The 27,561-nt window shown below is 44.3% G+C and overlaps 1 protein-coding gene across 4 annotated transcripts; it reads right to left on the minus strand.

Annotated features, from left to right (window-relative positions):
* Positions 1–9,195: 9,195 nt before the first annotated feature.
* On the minus strand, positions 9,196–27,527 carry Rnaseh1 (ribonuclease H1). 4 transcript variants are annotated; one of them, XM_051201212.1, is made up of 8 exons: positions 27,401–27,527; positions 25,126–25,241; positions 23,705–23,866; positions 19,855–19,954; positions 12,246–12,300; positions 11,837–11,921; positions 11,290–11,414; positions 9,196–9,834 (listed from the first exon to the last, which is right to left on the minus strand). In XM_051201212.1, the coding sequence occupies exons 1-8, from the start codon at positions 27,403–27,405 to the stop codon at positions 9,748–9,750; spliced, it is 735 nt and encodes a 244-aa protein (XP_051057169.1). In that variant the 5' UTR covers positions 27,406–27,527; the 3' UTR covers positions 9,196–9,747. The 4 variants fall into 4 exon arrangements, with proteins under 4 accessions (XP_051057169.1, XP_051057167.1, XP_051057168.1 ...); XM_051201210.1 differs by having other exon boundaries at positions 27,363–27,520; XM_051201211.1 differs by having other exon boundaries at positions 11,837–11,917; positions 12,196–12,300; positions 27,363–27,520.
* Between the last annotated feature and the right edge of the window lie 34 nt (positions 27,528–27,561).

A 27,561-nucleotide genomic window follows, 5' to 3' on the forward strand; every position in this document is an offset into this window, starting at 1 on the left:
TCTTAACAAAGAAGCCATGCCTAGAAACAGCTGCTTGGAGGCCACATTCAGCAAAAATGCTGTTCAAGCTAATTAAAAGGAAATCCTGCCTCTTGATCCTAATAATATGTCTCTGAAAGAAACATGGATGACTTGAATATGACTCTAGGCTTTTTTTCCTAGAAGAAAAATGGGGGAATATTATCAAGATATTGAATGATCTCAATCAACTCCTAGGACAAAAATCAGCTGAAACATTTGATGAGAGGCCATTTTTCTTCAGATCCAGGATTTCTCTGTCCCCCAAAGGTACAATGAAATATTTCCAGGTTGGGCATTGGGGGTGCATGCCTTTAGTCCCAGCACACTCAGGAGGCACACTCAGGAGGCAGAGGCAGGCAGATTTCTGTGAACTTGAAGCCAGCCTGGTCTAAAGAGCTAATTCCAGGACAGGTTCCAAAGCAATATGGAGAAACCCTGCCTCAAAGAAAAAAAAAAAAAAAAAAAAAAAAAAAGAAAGAAAGAAAGAAAGAAATATTTCCAGGTTACAAGAGAGAAACGGCAGGTCTCCATCTTCTGAAACTGCTAACACTCTGGGTGTGATAGATGGGTCACATCTTTAATTCCCACACTCAAGCACAGGAAGGTGGCTCTCTATGAGTTCAAGACCAGCCAAGTCTGCTTAGTGAAACCCTGTCTCAAAAAAACAAAAATAGACTAGGTGGTGGCGCAAACCTTTAATCCCAGCACTCAGGAGGCAGAAGAAGGTGGATCTCATGATTTTGAAGCCAGCCTGGTCTACAGAGCTAGTTCCAGGTCAGCCAGGGCTACACAGAGAAACCCTGGCTCAAGCTGCCAATAAGCAAACGTGCACTGGCATAAAGTTGTTGACACTTTTAGGCCTCACTCTAACGGTCACTTCTAATCCCAGGGCCTCTCAAAAGTTCTACTTCCCAACAGGTGAAATCACAATCTAACCACACGAGGTGAAACATCCTTCTCAACGGTGATAAAACGGTTTGCTATTTGGGGAGGCATCATAGTATCTACTATTTCTGAATGTTCCACAAAATATTCTGTGATAAACTTCATGTTGTGTATCGGGGAACTGGGTCAGTGGAAAGCAGAATCTCAAGACCAAGTGAAGTTAGTATTGAGGCATTTGATAGCCCAACCCTAACAAGCACAGTTAAGTAAGGATAATTGATATGGAAGGTGGATTATGCAGATAGGATTCCACAGAGCAGTTGGTGGCAACCAGTGTCAGTGACTAGCAGTTCTCCACACTGGAAGAGCTAATAACCCACAGCTGAGGCGGCAAAGCCATCATTGCCCCAGCCTCAGCCTTTATTGAGTCCCAATATCAATCATTTATACCGTGGAGCTTCTCGATATGAGCAATGTGGCTAAAATTCACAGAGGGATTAGGAGAGATTGCTCAGTCATTGATAACATTTGCTGCTGGGGGCTTATAAATCTAACACCAGTTCCAAGGGATCCAATACCCTCTTCTGGCCTCAGAGAGCATCCTGAACTCCAGGTGTGAGGCCATGGGGAGCACTAAGCAGCAAGTGCACAGGCTTCTGGCTGTTCTAGGGAGATGCTGATTGCAGAGGCTGGAATGTAAACAAGAGCCCTCAAACTGATGAAGGGTGCCTGCTCTGACATTTCCTTCCTGCACACACGTGTTCTCCAGAGAGCTCTCAGTCTCCACAGTCCTCATCAGCATCATCCTGACAGTCCCATGGGGCTACAGATGTGACAGGCGGTGTCTAAATCCTAGTGGGATAGACTGAACCTACAGCAGACACAGCTTATTTACAATTGCTCCAAAGGACTCAAGTTAGAGAAGAAAGTCAGGAGTGACTATAGACATCAATCAAGAAGAAGGCCCCAGTGGGGAATCTGAGGTCTTCTTCATCCTGAACCGAGCCACATGCTATCCAGCTGCTGTTGACCAGATATGTAAGGGTGAAACAGAGCTCTGGTTGTGTTTGTCAAGGAGTGTCTGGACTGGGTGAAGAGCCTGGAGTGAGAAGGCAAGCAAGTGCCAGCATTCACCTCTCTGTGTCCTGAGTGCATAGTGTAACCAGCTGCCTTATACTGCTGCTACCATGGCTTCCCTGCTGTGATGGACGGTACCACCACAAACCATGAGCCAAAATAAGTACTTCCAGATGTAGCTTTTGTAAAGAACAAGTGTGTGACAGGAAGGAAATGTCAGAGCAGGCACCCTTCATCAGCTTGAGGGCTCTTGTTTACATTACCCCAACACCTAGATAGCCACTGGTGAAAAAGATACACATATGAAGACAAAAACATTCTTCATTTCTGCCCTAGGGTTTCACTTGCTCCAATGAAACACCATGATCAAAAGGCAAGTTGGAGAGCAAAGGGCTTACTTACCTTACACTTCAGCATTGCTGTTCATCACTGAAAGAAGTCAGGACAGGAACTCAAACAGACCAGGATTCTGGAGGCAGAAACTGATGCAGAGAGGCCATGGAGGATGCTGCTTACTGGCTTGCTCAGCCTGCTTTTTCATAGAACCCAGAACCATCGGGGCAGTGGTGGCACATGCCTTTAATCCCAGCACCCGGGAGGCAGAGGCAGGCAGATCTCTGTGAGTTCCAGACCAGCCTGGTCTACAAGAACTAGCTAGTTCCAGAACAGCCTCCAAAAACACAGGGAAACCCTGTCTCAAAAAAAAAAAAAAAAAAAAAAAAAAACCAGGACCAACAGCTCAGGGATGGCACCAGCCTCCATGAACTGGGTCTTCCCTGTTGATCATTAAACGAGAAAATGCCTCACAGCTGGATCTCATGGAGGAATTTCCTCGGCTGAGGCTCCTTCCTCTGATGACTCTAGCTTGTATCAAATTGACACACAAAACCACCCAGTACAGTTCCCAAGTGGGATATATTCAACTCAAACTCAGTGTTGGTTTTTTATTTATTTATTTATTTTTTAATCATTTAGCGGGGCTGGAGAGATGGCTCGGAGGTTAAGAACACTGATTGCTCTTCCAGAGGTCCCAACAACCACATGGTGCCTCACAACCATCTGTAAAGAGATTTGGTGCCCCCTTCTGAAATATAGGCAGAACACTATGTACATAATAATTTTTAAAAAGTCATTTAGTAGTCAGGTGTTAGTGGTGCACACCTTTAATTCCAGCACTTGGGAGGCAGAGGCAGGCGATCTCTTAGAGTTCGAGGCCAGCCTGGTCTACAGAGGGAGTTCCAGGACAGGCTCCAAAACAATACAAAGAAACCCTGTCTTGAAAAACAAAAAATAAATAAATAAAATCATTTAGTTTATGTGTTTATTTCTCTGTGTATCTCTGTGCATGTCTGCTCTGTGTGTGTGTGTGTGAACAGTTTTCAGAAACCTGTCCTTTCCTTCTACCCAGTTGGCTCCAGGGATGGAACATGGGTCATCAAGCTTGGCAGCAAGTGACTTTACCTACTGATCCATTTGACAGGCCTCCCCTGGAAATTCCCTGAGCTTGGAGTCAGGGTGACCTTCCCCACCTCCATGTCTTTTTCCATGCTGAACTTTCAAGTTACTTGTATCTAGCCACCCCAGAACATCTGCTTCACAGGAATATGTTGTTATAGACAGGACCTGTGTCTAATGCTGAAGATGAGGACCTCTGGGACCGTAGCTTACTATTTCCCAGATCTGGAGAGACCCTGAGCACCTTGTGAGTTTACACTGTATAAACTGACATGACTACCCCATGGTGTGGTTAAGTGGAAGGTTTATGTTGTAGATATAAGAGAGACAACAGCGAGAGGCACCCGTGTTGTACAGTGTTTGTTTAAACATGCAAAGATGTGTTGCATTTGTTTTATTATGTAAAGAAGTGTTGCAGGTTTACCTTGCCTGCCTAAGGCTCTTGGTCTAACAAAAAGCTGAATAAGTAGAGAGGGAGGAGGTAGATATAGGTGGGACTTACAGGCAGGGAAAGTAAGTATGAGGAGGAATTTAAGGTTGGGAAAGAAAAAAATAGTCAACCAGCTATGAAGGAAGATGGGAAGTAGGACATACTGAAAATGAAAGAAAGGTAAAAAGCTATGATCAAAAAATGTATATAGATGAAGACAGGTGGTAGTGGCTCACACCTTTAATCCCAGCACTCAGGAGGCAGAAGCAGGTGGATCTCTGTGACTGCCAGGCCAGCCTGGTCTACAGAGCAAGTGCCAGGACAGGCTCCAACGCTGCACAGAGAGACCCTGTCTAGAAAAACAAAGACAAAACAAAACATGTAGATGAATAGACATTAAAAGAGCTAGTGGGACAAGCCTAAGCTAAGCCCAGACATTCATAATTAATAATAACTCTCCGTGTCTTCACTGGGGAGCTGGTTGGCAGGCCAAAGAAAATGTCAGCTACACAGCTGCAAGAGTCCAGAGCAGAGAGAAAGTCCTGTAGTACTCTGAGCATGGGCCAGCAGACTCGACCAGACCATGAGAGAAGCAGGAGCAGAGTAGAGAGAGGAACATAGAGAGAGGGAGAGCAGAGAGGAAAGAGGGAGACAGATGTAGAGTACAGAGCCAAAATAGCAAGGTTCTAAGAATTGAACAGATGGGGAAAGGGAAGCCTGTGAGCTGTAGAAATTTAGGGTAGGCTGGGGCTAGGAGAGAGAGGAGCCCTGGGAGACTGGAGGCCAGCATGCTCTTTGGTATGCTAATAGGCATCACAAGTAGATATTAGTCCCTTTTGCCTTTTGGGATTTGGGGAAATGGATTTCCCTTTATGCCTGGTAACCCAGGACACTGAGATGCCTCCCGCATATGTTGGGACTCCAGCCACATCCAGGCAGTGGGTGAAGACTGGCAAGGAAAGCCAACTGGGGAGCAGGTGTCCAGGTGGCATGTGGACAGTGATGGGAAAGCAGCCAGCAAAGCTTCATCATCAGGTGAAAACAAAGCCTTCCTTGCTGAGGGAAGAAAGAACGGAGAATGTCCAAGGGCAGTGCAGCCTTCAGAAGCCGTGGAGTGTACATTAGCTCAGCAATGTACTTTTGGAGGTTGGGGTTGCCAAGAGATAATCACAGGAAAGCATCCTAACCGTTGAAGGTTGAGAGACCTGATTCACCCACAGCATGCGCTCTCGGCTCTGTACCCACCTGTGTGGGAAGAGCAAGGAGGCTGGCAATTAGCCATCAGACAAGATGGTGGGGAGAGAGACTCTAATTCAAGAAGGAGTGGAGTGAGTGTCCTCAGCAGGCAATGGGGCTGCTTGCCTGGGAAATGCAAGGCAATCAGCGGGGGAGGGGCACTTAGAGGAGTGCCACAAGCAGTTATAATACTGGCTTTCCAGAGGCAGTGGCTTTTCTGAAGGACACCCTTGCTGTTAATTACATGAAGAACCAGGTCCATTGGGTGGCTGTGTGCTCTCCTAGCATGTGAAAAACCCTGAGTGCAGTCCCCGGCACCCCCACCCTGTCAGTCCATTTTGTGCAGCTGTGACAGACAGCCACCAGTTAGGGGTGTCTTTCCATAATGATCCAGGGATTGTGCCAGGACCTTGTGCACCAAGCAAGAACTCTACAGAGGAACTCTATCCTTGGCCTTCTGTTTAATGTTCGAGACAAGAGTCTGAGTAGCTCGGGCTGGCTATGAATTTGACATCCTCCTGCCTCAGGCTTGTCCTGCCAGGCCCAGCGTAGATTAAATGATTCATTTAAAAAATGGAATTTTACTTCATACAGTTAAGGAGGTTGGTAAGTCCAATATGCATAGGCTACACCTGACAGGTAAGGGGCAGGTGCATCTTGTAAGGAGAGGACACATGCCAGCTCAGGTCTCCCTCTTTTAAAAAGCCACAGATGTAGGTATTAAGATATAGCTCCGCAGTAAAAATTACTTGCTGCTTTTGCATAGGACCAGGGCTTGGTTCCCAGCACCCAATCAGGCAGCTCACAACCACCTGCAACTCTAGTTGCAGGGGAGCCATGGCTTCTGGCCTCCTCTGGCACCTGGCATACTTCCCCAACAACAAACACATACTGTGTCTATTGCCATGGTAAACCAGACCCTCACCTAGCCCTCCCCCAATCCCTGGCAGCCATGACCTAGCCAGATGAAGGCCCCTGACTCAGCAGGTTGTGCTGAGCACCCAACCTTGCCCTAATTAAATGGGAGGAAACCACCCAATACCCTCTATGTGGTAAGGACACAATCATAAGTTAGCTGGTGGGCTCTGGTTAGCAGTCCCTAGTAATCTGCCTAATCCTTTTCCCCAGTGCTGGCCTTATGTACATGAGGTCATGTCCCACTTTTGCCCAAGTGCTAAGGATCTGAACTCAGGTCCTCACTCTTGTGTGGTAAGCACTTTACTGGCTGAGCTATTTCTTCAGCCCATGTCTGGCTTTTCATGTGGGTCTAGAAATCCAAACTGGGATTCTCCTGATTATGTAGCAAGCAGTTTACCAACAGACCTAGGTCCCCAGCCCCCTCTGACATTTTGTGGCAGTGTCTTGCTAAATTGCTTGGGCCAATCTTGAACTCTTCCTAGTAGCCTACACAGTCATGGAAGCTAAATTAGTGAACTCACGTTCAGTGGTGTGGAGGCACATGTCTTTGATCCTAGTGCGAAAAGGCAGGTGATCTCTGAGTCTGAGGCCATCTTGGTGTACAAATCCATAGAGCTCCAGGGCCAGCCAGGGCTGTCACAGAATAGCACCCTGTCTCAAAATAAATGAATTGGAGAGCAACTGAAAAAAACACCCACCACACACTTCCATATACACCTGCACACAGGAATGAGAACACACCCAGGGGACACACACACACACAAAACCTATAACCCTGTATGCACCTATAATCCTGGCACTGGGGAGGTGGGGACCAGCGGAATACTGGGACTTGGCTTGCTGGATAGTCTAGTTCAGTCAGTGAGAGATACTGTTACAAACAAAACAAGCAGTGGGGCTGGAGAAAAGGAGGGTTGACAGCTGAGAGTGCTTGCTGCTCTTACAGAAAGAAGGTTCAGGGTCAGTTCCCAGCACTCACACTGCATGGTGTGGACCCAATACCCTGCTGCTAGCCTTGGAGAGCACCAGCATGCATGCACGCACGCACACACACACTCCAACTGTAATATGCACCCATTCCATGAGACACGGGTATGCTGGCTGACCAACTGGACTATGCATCTATTTCCAAAAGCAATTTTATTATGAATACCACACTACTGAAATACAGGCAAATTTACAAGTGTCACAGGATTTCTCATGGGATATCCTTAGTGTATTATTACCCTAGGGTTTGAGCATGGCACTAGACTTTGTGTAAAACACATCAGGAGAACTGGATCCTATCCTCTAACCAATCTTAACATTGAGCCAACAACATTGAGACCTTTGTTGTAGAACATCGTTTAGAGGTTAGCAGTTAATATAAAGTAAAGGGGAGGGACCGGTTCAGAAAAGGGACTACTGGGGAGTGGGAACAGCAAGACAGGGTTATGGGTGATTAAAATGGTCAAAATACACCATGCAGGTGTATGAAAACTTAATAAAATCTATTACATATAATATATGCTAACAAAAATCTTTTACAGGTGGAGAATAAGACAGACAGTTGACATACTCTCCAGCCTACACACACAGTGAGCTGAGATTTAGCTTACTAGCAGAGAGCTTTACCCACCAAGTTAGAGACTCAATAAGTCCTCAGTAAACAAGCATACAAAAAAAAATGTTAAGAGGTTCTGGGCGTTGGTGGCGCACACCTTTAGTCCCACCCAGTGCTCGGGAGGCATAGGCAGGCAGATCTCTGTGAGTTCGAGGCCAGCCTGGTCTACAGAGTTGAGTGCCAGGACAGCCTCCAAAACAATACAGAGAAACCCTGTCTCAAAAAAAAAAAAAAAAAAATCAAACCAAACAAACAAAAACAGGTTCTGTGACAAGATCTCAGGAAGCACAGACTAGCCTCAAACTTGCTACACAGCCTAAGCTGACTTTGAACTCCTGACCCTTCTGCCTCTGCCTCCCAAACCCTGAAATTACAGGTTCTAATGTACGACTCTGTGCTCATGCAAACGTACAGATGTGGGTGTCCTGCTCTGTCCCTCTGTCCTATTCCCTTGAGACTCACTAACCACTGGACCTGGAGCTCAGACTTTTGGCCAGGCTGGATGTCCTAAAGTCTTCTTCACCCCTCAGAGTACTGGAGATCCGAGAGTGCTTTGGCTATGCCCACCTGGTGATGGTGTGAAGCCTGGGAAATAAGATCACTGGACTCAGTATTGGATAAAGTGTAGTTTATTCCGGGATAATTTACTTACACATGAAACAGATGACCGCCGAGGTTCCTGCTCCACGGATGCCACCCTGATGCTCTTTGCAACCGGACCAGGAAGCAAGAGATCGAGCTGAGGCCCAGGTGTGGTCAGTGCAACAGGTGTGGGCAGAGTGGATATCTCAACAGTGCTGGTGCTGGGGTTCTGAGCTCAGGTCAGGCAGGTCCTTGATCTTATGAAGCATGCACTGTTTCCCACTCCCACCAGCATGCTCTGAGCTGGCCTTCCTACACAGATCACTCGCCAGCTAGCAGAGGTGGATGCCAACCACCCTGCCCACCTGAGACACACCTGTGCTTCTCAAGCAGTTTCAGAGTCCTGCTATGACACCCAAAACATACTTGGTTTTTTGTTTGTTTGTTTTGGTTTTTCAGAGACAGGGTTTCGCTGTGGCTTTGGAGCCTGTCCTAGAACTAGCTCTGTAGACCAGGCTGGCCTTGAACTGACAGAGATCCACCTGCCTCTGCTTCCTGAGTAAGGCATGCACCACCAACACCCAGTTCAAAACATACTATCTTCACATGCACAGCTGTCATGGTGACAGCTGCAGAGTAAGATGGACAGCGTGTGAACTGCAGCTGGTACTGGCTCTCAGGAGTGACTCCACCTGCCTTGGGCTCCAGCACTCAGAGTCAGATCAGGTAACAGCACTGTCTCAGTGACCCCGTCATTCCCATCTTCTCTAGAGTGAGGCTGCACAATGCTCTATTCCTTAAGGGCTGTGAGGGTTTGTTTGCCTGAGAACAATTTGACCATCCCATTTCTCTAGAGTGATTTTCTCAATTTCTAATTTTAGATAGTAAGGGACATTCGACTTTTAACAGTAACTAAATATAAACTAGATGTATTTTGTGTTGTTATTGTATGTTTTATTATAAAAATAAATAATAAAAATAGCCAAAGAAATCTATTAGCAATATATTCATGAATCTTGGTTTTTAAAGTTCTCAGCTGTCCCTACAAGGTAGTTCCGGAGCCAAGGTCTTCTGGGTGCAGGCTCTGCCTGTCCCAAGACCAGCCTTGGGGCACATCATCATTGATGCACACGGAGGCACAGGGTGCCAGGAGGGACAGGAGGCTTATGTGTACACTGGAAGGAAAATGGACACTCTGGAACCTTCAGACCACACATACTGAGCAGTAGTATCTCACTGACTGCTACTAAAATCAAGTTGGAGTACTTTTCTGTTTTGTTTTTGTGCGCCACTACCGCCCAGCTTGCTGGAGCATTTTGGGTCAGACTGCAACAAAGCAAACAAGAATATCAGATCTAAAAGGCACAAAAACTGAAATTTCACACAAGGGCCAACTCAACCTTCCCTTTCCATTATTTAAGCACTTCTCATCAAGCTGTGTCACAGGTCCCAGTCAAGTCCTCCGTGCTGTGGCCTCAATGCACATCAGGGTAAAGGAACAGCCACTGCCTGGGGTCTGCGTGTACAGCAACTACTTTGCTCAGTCTTCAGACTGCTTCGCGCCTTCCCTTGCCAGCCTGTCAGCCTCTTCATTGCCCACAAATCCAGAGTGACCAGGAATGTGCATCTGTTAAAATAAAACTCCCTTGAATTTTTTTCTGATGTTTATTTGTACTGTGCATGGCTAGACTTCACATCTAGAAGACACTGGCAGCCAAAGCTCATGTTCACAGCCCCAGCCTCTGAACAGGGTCATGGCTCCGCCAGTAGAGTATTTCTACCCTCGGTGCCACACAAACTGAGGTGACATGTGCTTGCAGTCCCCAGCACTGGCAGCATCAAAGACTCAATCAAGATCACTCTTGCTACACAGCACATTTCAGACCAACTGGAGCTACAACTGCCTGCCTCCAACCAACCATATGGCATAAGATGACAAGAATATATACACTATTTGGTTAACAAGTTCACCGTGACCCCCAGAACAATACAGGCTGTTCCACTGCTCTTGGTTGGCCACCAGAACTAGATGCTAAGACCCTACTGCTGAAGACAACACACACCTTGGCTGCAGGACATACAGAAACCAACCTGAAACTCATTTGGAAGCTGTCACTCTGCTGGCTAGCTCTCTATCTTGGGAAGGTGCTATGAGGGCTGGTAAGAAAGAAGTCTTCCTCAGCTGTGAACATGCCATAACACCAACCCAACAGATAAAATGTGCACACTAGAGTAATAGTGACAAGTCTTCTGATGGAGTTACAGCCTACCCTACAGAAGGAATTCATCTGGTACTGTAAACCTATCAAAGCATGTACTGGGCAATCACAGGCTCTACTGGGAGAGCTACTACTGTTTTGCTAAATGTCTGATGTTTTGCTCATAAATTAATGCTGTTAGCTTAATCTTTTCTTTCTTTTTTAAGTGGGTGGCGATTACTGCACACCCATACTGGCCTGAGATAAGTGACTGTTGAGTGTTCAGCCATAAATGGGACATCTGTGTCAACCCCTCGAAGGCTCAGGCAGGGTACATCATGGGAGAAGAGGGAAGAACGTAACAGCCAAAGAAAGGAGTGGAGTGTTATAGAAGCCGCCTTCCAAGCAAGACATGCTATTGCTCTCATGAAGTCATCGAAGCTAGGATTAGCAGCTTCCAGCAGGTCTGCCCAAGGCTGGACCTGTCAAAACTCTCCCAGATGGGGGAGGGGTCCATGAGGTCACCTCACTCCTGGGCTTCTACTAATGGTTTATGAGGGAGGATAGACTTTCTTCAGTGCTGTAGACATTGCTAAGGTGTCCATGCTGCTGTAAACAACAACTCATTTGCACTCTTGTACACAACCAATTAAACACAGGAAACAGAAAACCATGGAAGAAGGGAAAGAGGAAAGGCACAGGTACGCCCAAAACATGATGTACAAGTAGGATATGTCACAATGAAACCCATTCTTGTGTCTAATTAACACAGCTAACAAATACATTAACTTTATGGAAACTACTACTTTAACCTCCTCACTATACCCCTTCCCAACTCCATCCTCTAGGTTAGTTCAGACCATGCAATGTGAAGCATGACTCACCCACTTGATCTCCATGCCCTGAGTGAGCTCGTCCAGCTCCATGAAGTCCTCCTTGTTGATCACGTCTTTCCCTGTACTCGTTTTCCAGCCATTCTTCTTCCAGCCCTGAACCCAGCTGGTTATTCCTAGGGGACACATGCTCACAGGCTCATCCATCAAAGGGTCTGGCCTCTCCTGGCCCCTAGTCTCTCCTTGAAACAGTTCCTCTTGTTCCAAGTCAAAACCTGGATGGTTATCTTCCTTAGGTGCTCCTCTCCCTCTTAAAGCAAGCCTTCAGCACAGTCCCAAGGCCCCAACCTTTCCTCTTCCCGCATCCAATCAGAGGAACAACAGCTCAGCCTCCCCCAACCCCAGAGCCAGCACACTGTGACCTGAGGTTACTAACATCCTGACCTCAGGTATTACGGAGTCAAGGAGTTCCCAACCCCAAGACAGCAGACCTAGACTCCTATTCCTCTGACCAGAAAAGCCCAGTGTCATCCAGACTGTTACACCTCCTACTAGGAAGAAAGACCTGTTCCCTTTCTCCACGTCCACAAAAGCTTACCGTTGATGGTGAACATGCTGTCTGTGTAAAGAACCAGCTTGCTGATGTTCTGAGCCTTGGCTTGCATGATGGCTTTGCAGGCTGCCTTGAAAAACCAAGTCCATTGTCATGCTACATAGAAAATGCTAGACTCTTTGCATTACCGACTGAGTGCTTTAAGCCTGAAGCACTATTCCTTCTGTAACACCATGATGTCTTCTCTATGTGAAGAGGCCAAACCTACAGTGCCCCCATGGAACCTACATGAAATGATTCTAGAACTTTTCTAGAGGCTTTGAAGACTGTTGCTAGCCTTAAAGTTTCTTTTGGGCTTTCAATACCTTCCGTGCAAGACAATAAAGGAAGGGAACAAGACTGACCTTGTGGTCACATGGAGGAAAGGCAGACTCATGATTATCTGGGAACTTACATGGATCTCGGCCCTCTGGTTTGTCTGTCGCCCAGGAAGTCTAACACCAACATTTCTGTTTCAAAACAGCACACAAAAGAAAAAAAAACAAAATTACAATGCCATTCCCAAAGTGATTCTTCTCAATGGATAATAACAAACTATTGTTCATTTCCAACTGAAACATAAAACCTACATACAAAAAACAGCCTCACCACACCAAGGATACACCACCCGCCCTTGGTCTTCCCCTCACCCTTGGTCCTGCTGGGCCCACTGCTTGGGGTGAGCATTGGGCCAGAGTGCTGGTCCAACACCCCTCCACCTCCTTGAACTTCCGGGATAGGCTTTGAGCATACTGGAACCACCTATCCATGTGGGACCACCTTGAGGGCACACTCATCTGACCTTTGGGCCCTCTGCCAGAGACCTCCAAGAGAGCTCAGAACATGGAGTGTTACAGACATCGAACTCCTGACCCACCTACACTCCCCGGGAGAGTAAAGTAGAGAGAAAGAGAGAGACTCCACCTGCACCCACTAGAAGAAGAAGCAATGGGAAGATGGCAATACAAGAAAACACCCAACAATAGAAAGACAAGCATGACACCACCAGAATCTAGGGACTCTACACCAACTAGACCTGAACACACCAATGCTAATAAAGCAGAAGAGAATGACTTAAAAAATAACCACAAAAAATGATAAGAGGCCCTCAAAGACATGAGAAAATCCCTTAAAGAAATGGAAGATAAAAAAAAAAAAAAAAAAAAAAAAAAAAAAAAATAGAAGATATAGAGGAAAAGACCAAGCAAAAAATGCAAGAAATGAACAAATCGCTTAAAGAGACAAGAAAGAAAAAACAAAACAAAACAAAAAAACAATCAAACAGATAAAAGAAACAATTCAAACAGTTCAAGACCTGAAAACTGAAATAGAAACAATAAAGAAAACACAAACTGAGGGAATTCTGGAAATAGAAAAAGTGGACAAATGATCGGCAACTACAGATGCAAGCATAACCAACAGCATACAAGAGCTCGGAGACTCTCAGGTGCTGAAGATAAACTAGAAGAAATAGATTCATTGACCAAAGAAAATCCTAAATCCAACAAATCCTTAAAACAAAACATCCAAGGAATGTGGAACACCATGAAAAGGCCAAACCTAAGAATAATAGGCAGCTCAAAGGTGGAGAAAACATATTCAACAAAATCATTGAGGAAAACTTTCCCAATCTGAACAAGGACATGCCTATAAAAGTTCAAAAGCATACTGAACACCAAATAGACTGGACACACACACCCCCCCAAAAAAAAAAAAAAAAAAAAAAAACTCCACTCGCAACATAATAATCAAAACACTAACATACAGAATAAAGAAAGAATATTAAGAGCATCGAAGGAAAAAAGGCCAGATAACATATAAAGGCAGACCTATCAAAATTATACCTGACTTCTCTAAGGAAACTCTCAAGGCTAGAAAGCCCTGGATAGATGTTCTACGAATGCCAGCTCAGGCTACTATACCCAGCAAAACTCTCAATCACTATAGAAGGAGAAAATAAGATATTCAATGACAAAGGCAGATTTTCACAATACATATCCAAAAATCCAACCCTACAGAAAGTTCTAAAAAGAAAACTCCAACACAAGGAAGTTAACTACACTCACAAAGACATAGGCAATAGATAATCCCACTTTACCAGAACCCAAAAGAAAAAGTGGGGCAAATATACTCACAATACTACAGCCAAAAACAAATCTAAAACAAGCAAGCATTAACAATCAATGGTCCTTACTTTTCCTTAACATTAATGGTCTTAACTCGCCTATAAAAAGACACAGGCTAACAGAATGATATGAAGACAGAATCCATCCTTCTGCTGCATACAAGAAACACATCTAAGCTTCAAAGACAGACACTACCTCAGGGTAAAGGGTTGGGAAAAGATCTTCCAGTCAAATGGACCCAAGAAGCAAGTAGGTGTAGCTATCCTAATATCTAACAAGTTAGACTTCAAACCAAAATCAATCAAAAGAAATGAAGGTCATTTCATATTCATCATAGAAGAAATCCATCAGTACAAAGTCTCAATTCTGAACATGTATGCCCCAAATACAAAGGCAACTACATTCGTACTAAAACTCAAAGATCCCAAAAAACCTCACACACTGATAGTAGGTGACCTCAACACCCCACTCTCACCACTGGACAAGACCACCAGACAGAAACTTAACAAAGAAACAAAAGAACTCACAGAAGTTTTGTTCCAAGTAGGTTTTACAGACATCTCTAGAATATTCCATCCAAACACAAAGAATATACCTTCTTCTCTGCTCCACATGGAATCTTCTCGAAAATCGACCACATACTAGGCAACACAACAATCCTCAACAGATACAAAAAAATTGGAATAGCCCCCTGTATCTTATCAGACCACCATGCATGAAAGTTGGAATTCAACAACACAAATTGCAGAAACCCTACAAACTCACTGAAATGGAACAATGCACAACTGCACCATTCCTGGGTCAAGGAAGAAATAAAGGAATTAAAGGTTTCCTAGAATTCAATGAGAATGAAGACACAACAAACCCAAACTTGTGGGACACTTTGAAAGCAGTGCTATGAGGGAAGTTCTTCCCACTAAGTGCCCATATGAAGAAAACGGAGGATAGTCACATTAGAGAATTAACAGCACAACTGAAAGCCCTAGAACAAAAAGAAGCAAACTCACGCCAGAAGAGTAGACGCCAGGAAATAATCAATTTGAGGGCTGAAATCAATAAAGTAGAAACTAGGAAAACAATACAAAGAATCAATGTGACAAAGAGTTGGTTCTTTGAGAAAATCAACAAGATAGGCAAACCTCTATCCAAACTAACCAAAAAGCAGAAAAAGAACATGCAAATCAACAAAATCAGAAATGAAAAGGGGGGCATAACAACGGAAGAAATCCAGAGAATTTTCAGGTCATACTTTGAAAACCTGTACTCCACAAAATTCGAAAATTCAAAGGATATGGACAAATTTCTGGATAGCTATCACTTTCCAAAATTAAATCAAGAACAGATAAGCAATTTAAATAGACCTATAACCGTAATAAAATAATAAGAGTCACCAAAAGCTTCCCAACCAAAAAAAGCCCAGGGCCAGATGGCTTCAGTGCAGAATTCTACCAGAAATTCAAAGAACAGCTAATACCAATATGCCTCAAAGTCTTCCACACAACAGAAGCAAAAGGGTCATTACCAAACTCTTTACAAGGCTACAATTACCTTGGTACCCAAGCCACAGAAAGACATAACTAAGAAAGAGAACTACAGACCAATATCCCTCATGAATATTGATGTAAAAATACTCAATATAATACTGGCAAGTTGAATCCAAGAATACATCAGAGAAATCATCCACCATGACCAAGTAGGCTTCATCCCAGGGACACAAGGATGGTTCAATACATGAAAATCTATCAATGTGATCCAACACATAAACAAACTGGAAAAAAAAAAAACTCATATGATCATCTCACTAGATGTTGAAAAAGCCTTTGACAAAATCCAGCACCCTTTCATGATAAAGGTCTTTTACCTAAACAAAAGCAATATACAGTAAACCAACAGCCAACATCAAACTGAGTAGAGAGAAGCTTAAGGCGATTCCTCTAAAATGAGGAACAAGACAAGGCTGCCCACTTTCTCATTATCTCTTCAATATTGTACCTGAAGTTCTAGGTAGAGCAATAAGACAACAAAGGGAGATCAAGGGGATCCAAATTGGAAAGGAAGAAGTCAAACTGTCTCTATTTGCAGATGATATGATAGTTTACATAAGTAACCAAACAAACAAACAAACAAACAAAAAAAAACTACTAGGGAACTCCTACTGCTAATAAACACCTTCAGCAAATTATCAGGATACAAGATTAACTCAAAAAAATCAGATGACAAAGAGGCTGAGAAAGAAATAAGACAAATATCGTCCTTTACAATAGCCACAGACAACATAAAGTATCTTGGGGTAACACTTACCTAACATGTGAAAGACCTATATAGCAAGAACTTTGTGTCTTTAAAGAAATTAAAGAAGATACCAGAAAATAAAAAGATCTCCCATGCTCTTGGATAGGTAGGATAAACATAGTAAAAATGGCAATCTTGCCAAAAGCAATCTACAGATTCAATGCAATCCCCATCAAAATCCTAGCACAATTCTTCACTGACCTTAAAAGGAAAAACTCAACTTTATATGGAAAAACAAAAGACCCAGGATAGCCAAAACAACCTTGTACAATAAAGGAACTTCAGGAGGCATCACCATCCCTGACTTTAAGCTCTACTACAGAGCTAATAGTTCTGAAAACAGTCTGGTATTGGCACAAAAATAGACAGGTAGACCAATGGAATCAAATTGAAAATCCTGATATTAACCCACACACCTATGAACACCTGATTTTTGACAAAACAGCTAAAATTATACAATGGAAGGAGGAAAACAACTTCAACAAATGGTGCTAGCACAACTGGATGATGGTGTGTAGAAGATTGCGGATAGATCCATATGTATAGCCATGCACAAATCTTGTAAGTCCAAATGGATCAAAAACAACATAAATCCAGCCACACTGAACCTCTTAGGAGAGAAAGTGGGAGGTACCCTTGAATGAATTGGTATAGGAGACCGCTTCCTGAACATAACTACAGGGGCACAGACACTGAGAGAAACAATTAATAAATGGGACCTCTTCAAAATGAGAAGCTTCTGTAAGGCAAAGGGCACAGTTGACAAGACCAAATGGCAGCCCACAGACTGGGAAAAGATCACCAACCCCACATCTGACAGAAGGCTGATCTCCAAAATATACAAAGAACTCAAGAAACTAGTCACCAAAACACCAAATAACCCTATTAAAAAGTGGGGTACAGAACTGAAGAGAGAATTCTCAATAGAGGAATCCAAAATGGCTGAAAGACACTTAAGAAAGTGCTCAACATTCTTAGACAACAGGGAAATGGAAATCAAAACCACTCTGAGATACCATCTTACTCCTGCCAGAATGGCTAAAATCAGAAATACCAATGACAGCTTATACTGGAGAGGATGTGGAGAAGGGGTAACACTCCTCCACTGCCGGTGGGAGTACAAACCTGTACAGCCATTTTGGAGATCAGTATGGGGGTTCTTCCGGAAAATGGGAATCAGTCTACCACAGGACCCGACAATTCCATTCTTAGGCATATACCCAAATGACCCACATCCATGCAACAAAAACATCTGTTCAGCTATGTTCATAACAGCATTGTTTGTAATAGCAAGAACTTGGAAACAACCTAGATGCCCCTCAACTGAAAAATGGATAAAGAAGATGTGGTATATTCACACAATGGAATACTACTCAGCAGAAAAAAAAAAAAAAAAATGGAATCTTGAAATTCGCAGGCAAGTGGATGGCACTTGAAGAAACCATCCTGAATGAGGTAACCCAGTCACAAAAGGAGGAACATGGTATGTACTCACTCATATATGGATTTTAGACACAGAGCAAAGGATCATCAGCCTATAATTCACACCACCAGAGACACTAGGATACAAGGAGAAACCTAAGAGATCCATACAAGGTCCCTCACAGGAGGGGAAAGATACACGATCTCCTGAGCATACTGTTAGTGGGGAGGGAGCAGTGAGTAGAGAAGGAGTTAGGAGAAAGAGAAGGGGAGGAGAGAAGAACATGTGGGACCAGGTAGATTGAGTCAGGGGACGAATAGAAAAGAGGCAAAAGAAAAAAAAAAAAAGAGAGAGAGAGAGAGATCATAATAGAGGAAGCCATTATAGGTTTGAAGAGAAAACTGACTCTAGAGAAATATCCAGAGACCTACAAGGATGACTCCAACTAACAATCTGAGCAACAGTGGAGAGGCTACCTTAAATGTCCTTCCCTGATAATGAGTTTGATAACTAACTTATATGCCATCATAGAGCCTTAATCTAGTAGCTGATGGAAACAGAAGCAAACATCCACAGCTTAACATTAGCCGAACTCCTGGAATCCAGTTACAGAGAGGGAGGAGTGATAAGAAAAGGGATCAACACCAGGTTACAGAAACCCAGAGATAGTTGACCTGAACAAGGAGGAGTTCATGGACCCCCAGACTGATAGCTGAGAAATCAGCATTGTACTGACTCAGACCCTCTGAAAATGGGTCTCGGTTAGAAGGCCTGGCAAGTCTAAAGGACCTCTGACAGTGGAACCAGGATGTATTCCTGGTGCACAAAAGGACTTTGGGAGCACATTCCCAATGGAGGGACACTCCCTTAGCCTAGAGGCAGGAGGGAGGGACTAGTCCCTACTCTAAATGACCTGACAGATTTTGTTGATCGCTCCTGGAAGGCATCACCCTCCTTGTGGTGTGTGTGTGTGGGGGGGGGGGGATTGAATGGGGGAGTATCAGGAGGGAGAGTGGGAACTGGGATAGAAATGTAAAATAAGAAAAAAACAAAAAACATACATATTATCTATATGAGAATAGCCTCAGAAAAGGTACAACAAGAATTTCCAACACACACACACATCAAGGCTGGGACATAGCTCTGTGCCAAGCACCCACAAGACCCAGGTCCAAATACCAACACCTGCAAACATCAAAACACTAGAGGATCTCTGTGAGTTGGAAGGCCAGTCTGATCTACATAGAGAGCTCTGGATAAAAAGTTCATTATGCAAAGCTGAGCATGGTTGTACACACGATTTCTTGAAAGGCCTTAGCCATCACTGCCTAGTTTGGTGTACACTTTAATACCACCACTAGAGAGGCTGAAGCAAGAGAATCTCCATGAGTTACAAGCCAGCCAGGGCTACACAGTGAGAACAAAAACAAAATAAAACAAAACAAACACTCTTATTACAGAAGTTAGTTAATATGTTGAATACATGAAAATATTTAAAATGGAAAGTTTAAAATAATTTTAAAATCGATGAACATTTACAAACTGTCTGACAGCAGTTCCCAATGAACCTCATACCTGGTCTATGAACACTTCAGGGGTGGCTGACAGCCACTATTCCAAATCTTTCACTGTAGGGACTGAGTATATGTGAATGGTCTAGTCTCAACCCTTTGGCTGTGCTTTCTGACTGTCTCTAGGTTAAACATCTTCAAAAGTCTAAAACCCACCAGGTGTGGTGACCCAGCACCCCAGAGAAAGAGGCAGGAGGATCCTATGAGTGCCACCAGGCCATCCTGGCCTCACAATGAGTTCCAGGACTGCCAAGGCTACAGAAGGAGACCCTGCCTCAAAAAAAAAAAAAAAAAAAAAAAAAAAAAAAAAACTAGTCTAGAAGTCTAGTGACGGGATGGGTTTGGAGCTAGTACCCTGTCACTGCATTCATTACTGTGGGCTGGATCCTCTACTTTCAGACTTGTACAAATTAGGCCCAGAGAAACAATATCAAGTTTCAGTATCTGGAGCTGTCAAGAACCAAGCTGCCTGGCACTGATATAAATCAAAGCTGGTCGTCTATCCCTAGCAAAGCTCTTTACCTGGCAGGCTCCCCCAAGAACACACCACTAAGCAGATCCTGCCAGGACTTGGTAAAAATGTGATGTTCAAACTCAACTGAGTTTACTTACAAGGGATGGCCTGGCCCCCAGTACACGCCGATTCCTGCTCTGGCCCGCCTCCTCCCGTTACTGGAGCAGCAGCCATCGGTGTAAACAACAACTGATTCTCCTGCAAGAAGGAAGAGGGAGGTCACTGTACCAATCTGCTAACCACTGATCCACTGTCATGCATAATGACGTGGATTTTCCCCTATGGGGCGTGGCCACTTTTTGCTTGTCCCATTGTGAGACCTGTTTATACCTCAAACTAAAGGGGTCCCTTGCGGCTGGCTCCTTCACTCTCAAGTTGTCTTTCCAGAGAAGGCAATACTTGGCATGATGTTGGCTCCACATGCCAAAAAGTCAAGTTTGCCAGGAAGTGGTCTCATTTTCTCTTAGCACATTTGCCGATATCTGTAAAGCAGTTCTCACCTCTGCTTCCTTTCAAACATGGTTTGCTTAAGTGGGAAGGACAGACCTGGATCCCCTATCAGGCCCGAGCGTGTTCAGCAGCACCCTCAGCAGAGGGCAGGGACAGGCTGACTGGCAAAGTGTCTGAGGTGGAAGAGGGGCCATCAGAGACCACCACAACAGGAGACACTATCCAGAGGACAGCAACCTGAGCACCACAGGCTCAGGGGAAGCATGGAGACCAGGGGCCCTCAAAGAAGCAAGGCTGCAGACATTTGAGCAGAGGCTGGGCAGGCCTCTGTCAGCCGGAACTTGGTTTCCACCCACACAACTAAACCATCCTTAAAGACTGTGCCAAGTGATAGCTGGCATGCTGGAAATGGCTCATCCCTTAGGTTCTGTTGATGAGTGTCTGAATTGGGGTTTCTACGGCAATGATGAGACACCATGACTAAAAGCAACTTGGAGGAAAGGGTTTATCTGGCTCACGCACATCTTAGTACATCACAAGAAGGAGTCAGGATAGGACTCAAACAGGGTAGGAACCTGGTGGCAGGAGCTGATGAAGGGGCCATGGAGGGGAACTGCTTACTGGCTTGCTCCTATGGCTTGCTTTTTACCCAGGGCCACAAACTCAGGGATGGCACCACACTGTGGGCCATGCCCTTCTCCATCAATCACTAAGAAAATGCCAATACCCTGATCTTATGGAGACATTTTCCTAATTGGGGTTCCGTCCCCTTAGATGACTCAAGTCTGTGTCAAGCTGACATAGAACTGTGCAGCACGTTGAGCAGTGAAAGGACACTTGTTCGTCTTAGATAACTGCCAAACCCATGGACTAGCACAACTCCAGTATCTTCTGGTGCTTTTCCTGTAGGTAAGTACAGATGGCTGCCTCTTTGCAAAGACTCAGGACATACTGTAGGGAGATACTCACTTTGTCCACACATATGACACTGACCACACCCACTGGGGTTGTGACAGGGGGAATTAAGTCTGCAGCACTGGGACAGAAGAGCATCTGGAAGCATCCTTGGGACCAAGAACCTGCTGGTGTTCATCTGTCTCTGTTGTAAGTTATTTCTCCCTCAATAAACATCTATTCAGCCTATTTGTTTTTCCTGATCCTTATTAAACCACAATAACATACCAATGCTGATTCATCTTTAAATGCTGCCTCTTTCTGTTCCCAAGTATGTAAGAAAAAAAGGAAATTTACATACTACAGTTACTGAGAGCACAAACTGCCTTTGGAACTAAACATAGGAAGATCTCTTTTTCTGAGGACACAGTGAGGTCTGAAAGCTGGACAAATGGCTACATGCTGGCACTGCTCAGCTCTAATAGACAGCTCTGTATGAGCCGCCCTCCTTCCTTTGCTCAGTAGCCTCTGGCTACTTAAGGGTTTCCTAAAAATTTCCAAGAGATTAATGATTTTACACTATTTGACGAGCTATATATAAAATAGTGGCCTTGACAGGCAGTGGTGGCGCACTCCTTTAATCCCAGTGTTTAGGAGGCAGCGGCAGGCAGATTTCTGAGTTTGCGGTCAACGTGGTCTACAAAGCCAGTGCCAGGACAGCCAGAGATGCACAGAGAAACCCTGTCTAAAAAAAAAAAAAAAATCTAAGAGCAGGCTCAGACCTGAAGGCTCTACGAGGACTAGTGGAGACTGCTGCTCACCTTGGATATTCAGTTGTTGCCATCAATCTCATTGTTGACTTTAAGGAAAAGAAACAGGAAATTGAAAAGCCAGTAGCAGTTTCTGAACTCTTCACAACTTTACCAATTGTATAGGGAAAATCAAGACTGATTAAAATTTTAACTAAATTGACAATTATAGTTACAGATCCATCTCACTGTAATGTTTTGAGAGCAACTTCTTCATGGGTCCAGCTGTATGATAGTCCAGCTGTATGATATTGCTGCAGTTTCCAAAGACAGAAAGACCTTTTCATGTTGCTTGCACACATTTTAGATGTGGATTTAGTATGCATAACTGTAACAGAGAAATTACCATTTTACTTCAAATGACCCCCTATTTATGTGGCAATTGACCGAGGTCTGGGCTTTGAACTTTGTCTATGGCCCTGCTATCAGAGACACAATGATGAGAATGTACACAATTTCCGGTGCCCCCAATTTGCTGCAGATCTGCAAAGGAAAGAATGTAATTCTCTCCAGTGCTGCAGAGAGGCCTTTGGAAATCCGAGGACCATATTATGTGGCAAACCTAAAGCTACTGTTTGGGATGTCTGAAAATGAAGCCACAGCTGTGTCCACAAATTGCCAAGATGCATTCCTCCATGGAGAAACTAGAAAAACTAATTTTGGGATTACTTCTACAGTGAAGAAACCTTGGCCATCAGAAGTGGATGAAGACTGTCTACCAGCTTGCAAGAAAGCTAAATGTGAGGGCTGAGAAGGCCTCGGTCTCCATCAGCCGCCTCCTCCCTTTAAAGCTCATCAGTCACAGTGGAAGTAAACTTCTGCTGAGCTGATATTTTCATTAAAGCCAGAGGCCAATAGTCTATAAAAACAACTTTATATTGAGACCATTAAAACAGCAAATAAAAAAAGGAAAAGAAAAGAAAATAGCAGCCTCATTGCCAGGCCTGGCTGCTGGGAGGCTAAAGAAAGAGGATAGCAAGTTCAAGGCTAGCCTGGGCTTCAAAGGGGGGAGTTCAAATCAACCCTGGGTAACTCAGTGAGATCGTGCTCAGAATAAAAAGTAAAAGGGTAGGAGCACATCAATAAGAGCCCTGGTCTACCAAGGAGAAGACCAAGGGGCCTTTTTGTTAATGTCCTCCCTCCAAAATAAAAGACCTCAGAAGTTTCTAGAGATATTTTCAGAAAAAAAAAAAAAAAACAGGGCTAAAACTCAGCTTAAACTTTTAGCATGGCTTCTGGCACTGGAAGGCTCTGAGTTCGAGACCACCAAGGCTACACACTGATGGGAGATGTCATTCTGTAAATATGTTTCTCTTATTGGTTAATGAATAAAGCACTCTTGGCCAATAGGAAAGCAAGATAGGTGGGACTAAGAGACAAGGAGGAGAGAGAAAGTAGTAGTAAGGAGGGGTCAACATGGAGAGACTGGAGAGACCAGAGGTCCGGGCCCTCTCTCTGGTAAGATAAGATCACATGGAAACACTTAGATTGATAGAAATGGGTTAATCTTTAAGACAGAGCTAGCCAATAAGAAATACTAGTAACAGGCTAATAGCTTTATATCTAATACAGCGGCTTTATATCGAATACAGTGTGTTATTTGGGGCTGGTGTGGCTGTGGGTCCAAACCAGCAGGGGAACATACTCTTAACAACACCCTAAGACCCTGTCTCAAAAAGACCAACAACAAAACAACTTAAATTCCTTCTCATTTAGAAAGGAAAAGATTTCATGCTGATCATTGTTCACTTTTTTCATAACTTGTCTAAAAGTTCTGAACCCATGAAAGGCATACCCATGTAAGAAAAGGTGTCCTTGCTCACTGGCGGAGCCAGCTCCATGCTCTGTCTTGTGTGCTTTGGCCCAGGCTCTGCCAGCTCTTCCCCTTTACCCATGGGCTCCCGAGGCCGCTTGCTGGTCTTTACCTGTGATTCCTGTACACGAGCGGTTTCCTGCCCTGAAGAAAAAAGGATTCTAATTATGACCCAAAACCAGACAGTGTTCTGGAAGAGTTTTTACCGTTATCACACCGGACTGGGGTGGAACACTCTAGATGTAACCCTACCAAAAGGGAATGGTTGAGACAACCCATCACAGACTCCATGGCTCCCACTGAGGATAAATAGTAATAGATGAATAAATAAAAAGATCTTGAAACCCCACTTTCCAAGGGAGGTTTAGATATAGGGATTTTTGTTTTGTTTTGTTTGTTTTGGTCCAGTTTTCTAAATTAGTCAGCTTGCTGACCTGAGTCCTGTATGTGTGATCTAAATCTGGTGTCCTTTATAGTAGGCCTCTTGCTTCCAGGATTTTTTTGACACATGAAATATAAAGAAGCTAAAGTGGGGAGCTGGAGAGATGGCTTAGTGGTTAAGAGCACTGGCTGCTCTTCCAGAGGTCCTGAGCTCAATTCCCAGCAAGTACAAGGTGGCTACAACCATCTGTAATGAGATCTGGTGCCCTCTTCTGGTGTGCAGGCAAACATGCAGATATGACACTGTATACATAATAAACAAATAAATAAAATCTTTAAAAAAAAAGATTCTTCAGCTAAGAAAAAAAAAAAACACACACACAAATTTAAGTGGTGTGATTCTATGGACTATGGCCTAGTGACATTATGAGCACTGTACTGGAGAACAGAGTCCTAGAACTAATAACATTCTGTTTGTTTGTTTGTTTGTTTGTTCTTACAGGATCCTGCCATGTAAGCCAGTTCTGGAAATAGCTGTGTCTTTCATGCCTTGAATTGCCAATCCTAGGCACATAAACCGTGTGTGTGTGTGTGTGTGTGTGTGTGTGTGTGTGTGTGTGTGTATGTTTAAGCGTTCATCCCTCCTGAGTTACAGGAAATTGTGTCACCTAACTTGGATGCCAAGAATCAAACTCTGGTCCTCTGAACCACTTTTTTTTTTTTTTTTTTTTTTTGTTTGTTTGTTTGTTTGTTTTTGAGACAGGTTTCCTGTTTATCTTTGGCTGTCCTAGAACTCTTATCTATAGATTAGGCTGGCCTTGAACTTGGAAATCTGGTTACCTCTGCCTCTATGATATTAAAGTCTTATGCCACCATCACCTGGCTTGAACTACTATTCTTAAGTCTAATCTGCACAGGGGAAAACAGACAATCATTTCATCTCCTCTACAAAAGTACATACTGTGATGTTAGGGATGCAAGGGACGTTTCATAGGTTAAAACTTCACGCTAATATTACATACCTTTTGAACCATCTGGGCTTGGAGAGTTCCTGACAAATGCCCAAGCTTCATCTTCTGTGGCAAATTTCTTAAACCTGGCAGCAGGAAACCGGTCCACCTGTTCTTTGCACTCATTCCTGGAAGAGCACACATTATTAGCCCAGCTTCATTCCCTCTTCAACACATCCTTATTTGTTGTTTTATTTATTTTATTTTATTCTATTGGTTTTTCAAGACAGGGTTTCTCCGTGTAGTCTTGGCTGTCTTGGAACTCACTCTGCAGACCAGGCTAGCCTTGAACTTACAGAGATCAAATAGGAACAGAAAGTTGAAAGTCCTTTTAAGCCTCTGCTGCCAAATATTACTAGTCCACTGCTTACAATGGGGGGGGGGGCTCACTCATGTTGTAAAGTTTACAGGTCTGACAGCTAGGCCTGTTACACAAAGAAATCCTGTCTCCAAAAAAACCAAACAAAAAAAGTTACAGGTTTAGTGAATGTGTAATGACAGTGACCTGGGCCTACATTGGCCACCCAGATCAATCTCATGCATTAGAAAGCCCCTCCTGTAGGCTGGGAGTGGTATGTCTATAACTCCATACTCTAGAGGCAGAGGAAGGAGGATCACAAGTTCAATACCACCCTGATCTATATGCAAGTCTAGGCTAGTCAGTGCCACCTGGAAACCCTGTCCCCAAAACACCTTGGTTTGGGCATACACACATATAATCCCAGCATTTGGGAAGTGGAGACAAAAGATCAGAAGTTCAAGGTCATCTAGTTCAAGGTCTAGCTAGTTCAACTGAAGGCCTGCCTGTCTCCAGATAACAAAACCTGTCTGCTCTCATAATCATCCCTCCCTCAGTTCCAACCCCTAAAAACCCCTGATTTGACTTGCAATTTCTGTATTTGTTCCTAGATGTCATATAGTAGGAATCACACAACGTAGACCATTTCAAATTGCCTTTTTCTCTTAACATGATATAGCAAGTGTACTTTCATAATATTTCATCTTTGATAATTCACTTTAGGTCTACATAATATGACTCACAATTTAGTTTCATTTCTGTGTTGACTGGCCTGACCATTCTTCTAAATGCCATCCAGGTGGTACACTAATACTATGAGGTCTTCCACAACTCCAGTGCACACTAAAATTCCGTTTTCTTTAATAATCAATCAAAATAGCCTGACGGTGGTGGCTTATGCCTTTGATCCTAGTGCTCGGGAGGCAGAGGCAGGTAGATCTCTGTGAATTCAAGTCCAAGGTATACAGAGAGAGTTCTAAGACAGGCTCCAAAGCTACACAGAGATACCCTGGAGAGGGAGAGGGAAAGGGAGAATCAATCAAGCTGGGCAGTGGTGGCACTCACCCTTAATCTCAGAGCTCTGGAGGCAGAGGCAGACAGATCTGGTCTACAGTGAGTTCTAGAACAGCCAAGGCTACAAAAAGAAACCCTGTCTCAAAAGAGACAGAGAGAGACAGAGAGAGAGAGAGAGAGAGAGAGAGAGAGAGAGAGAGAGAGAGAGAGAACAAAAGCAAAAACCAGGACAAACAAAAATAAATCACAGAAAAGGGGCTGGAACCTGAGATAGCGCTTCTCAGCAGTGTTGCCACTGAGCTTAGGGAATTAGACAGGCTCATGGGGACAACAAACATTGACATCAGCAGCTTACTGTCATATATGCCCAAACCTGGGTTCAAGCCCTGATTCTGCCTTCAGGGGGTGCTACAAAAGGCAAAGACTAACTTCTAGCTTGAGGCTCTCCATCTCTCTCTTTCCCTCCTCCTCTCCTCTGAGGTCTCCTTCCACAGTCCATGCTGACCTCTAACTTGTAGTGATCATTTTGCTTCAGAATCACCAGTACTGAGTTTACAAACATGTGCCAGCACACCTGGCAACGGCTATTCTTTAAAAACAAGAGGGGCTGAGGACGTAGCTCCGCTGTTTGTCTAGCATGCGCTGAGCCCTGGGTTCGAATCCCGATACTACATAAACCGAGCACAGTGGTGCCTATCTGCAATCCCTGAATTTGGGAAATGAAGTCAGAAAACTCAGAGGGCCAAGTTGGTTCAGGGAGGGCGTCCTGTCTCACAAACAAAACACCCACAGGGGCGGTCAGAACACGGGGATCCTCGTGCCAACTCTGGTCTGCAATGGGTCTATGTGCTCTTTGGTAGCCTTTGACTGCAACGTAGAATGACTAAACCAGCTGTCTGGTGTTTGCAATAAAGGGCTCCGCCGGGCTCCTTCTCACCAACTCAGGAAGACGCCGATCCTGCGGCCCCTCCTCACCGCATAGAACATCCCGAGCCCGCAAATGCCTCGCCTCACGCGCACGACGGACAGTGTCACTGTGTGGGACAGCGGCAGGAGCCACCGCATCGCTCACGCCAGCGAGGGAAGCTACATCGCGGTCGGCAACCCTCCCGGCCTCAACCTGGTATACTTCCGGC

The sequence above is a fragment of the Phodopus roborovskii genome, unplaced genomic scaffold, assembly GCF_943737965.1.
Source record: "Phodopus roborovskii unplaced genomic scaffold, PHOROB, whole genome shotgun sequence".
Classification (NCBI taxonomy): Eukaryota; Metazoa; Chordata; class Mammalia; order Rodentia; family Cricetidae; genus Phodopus; species Phodopus roborovskii.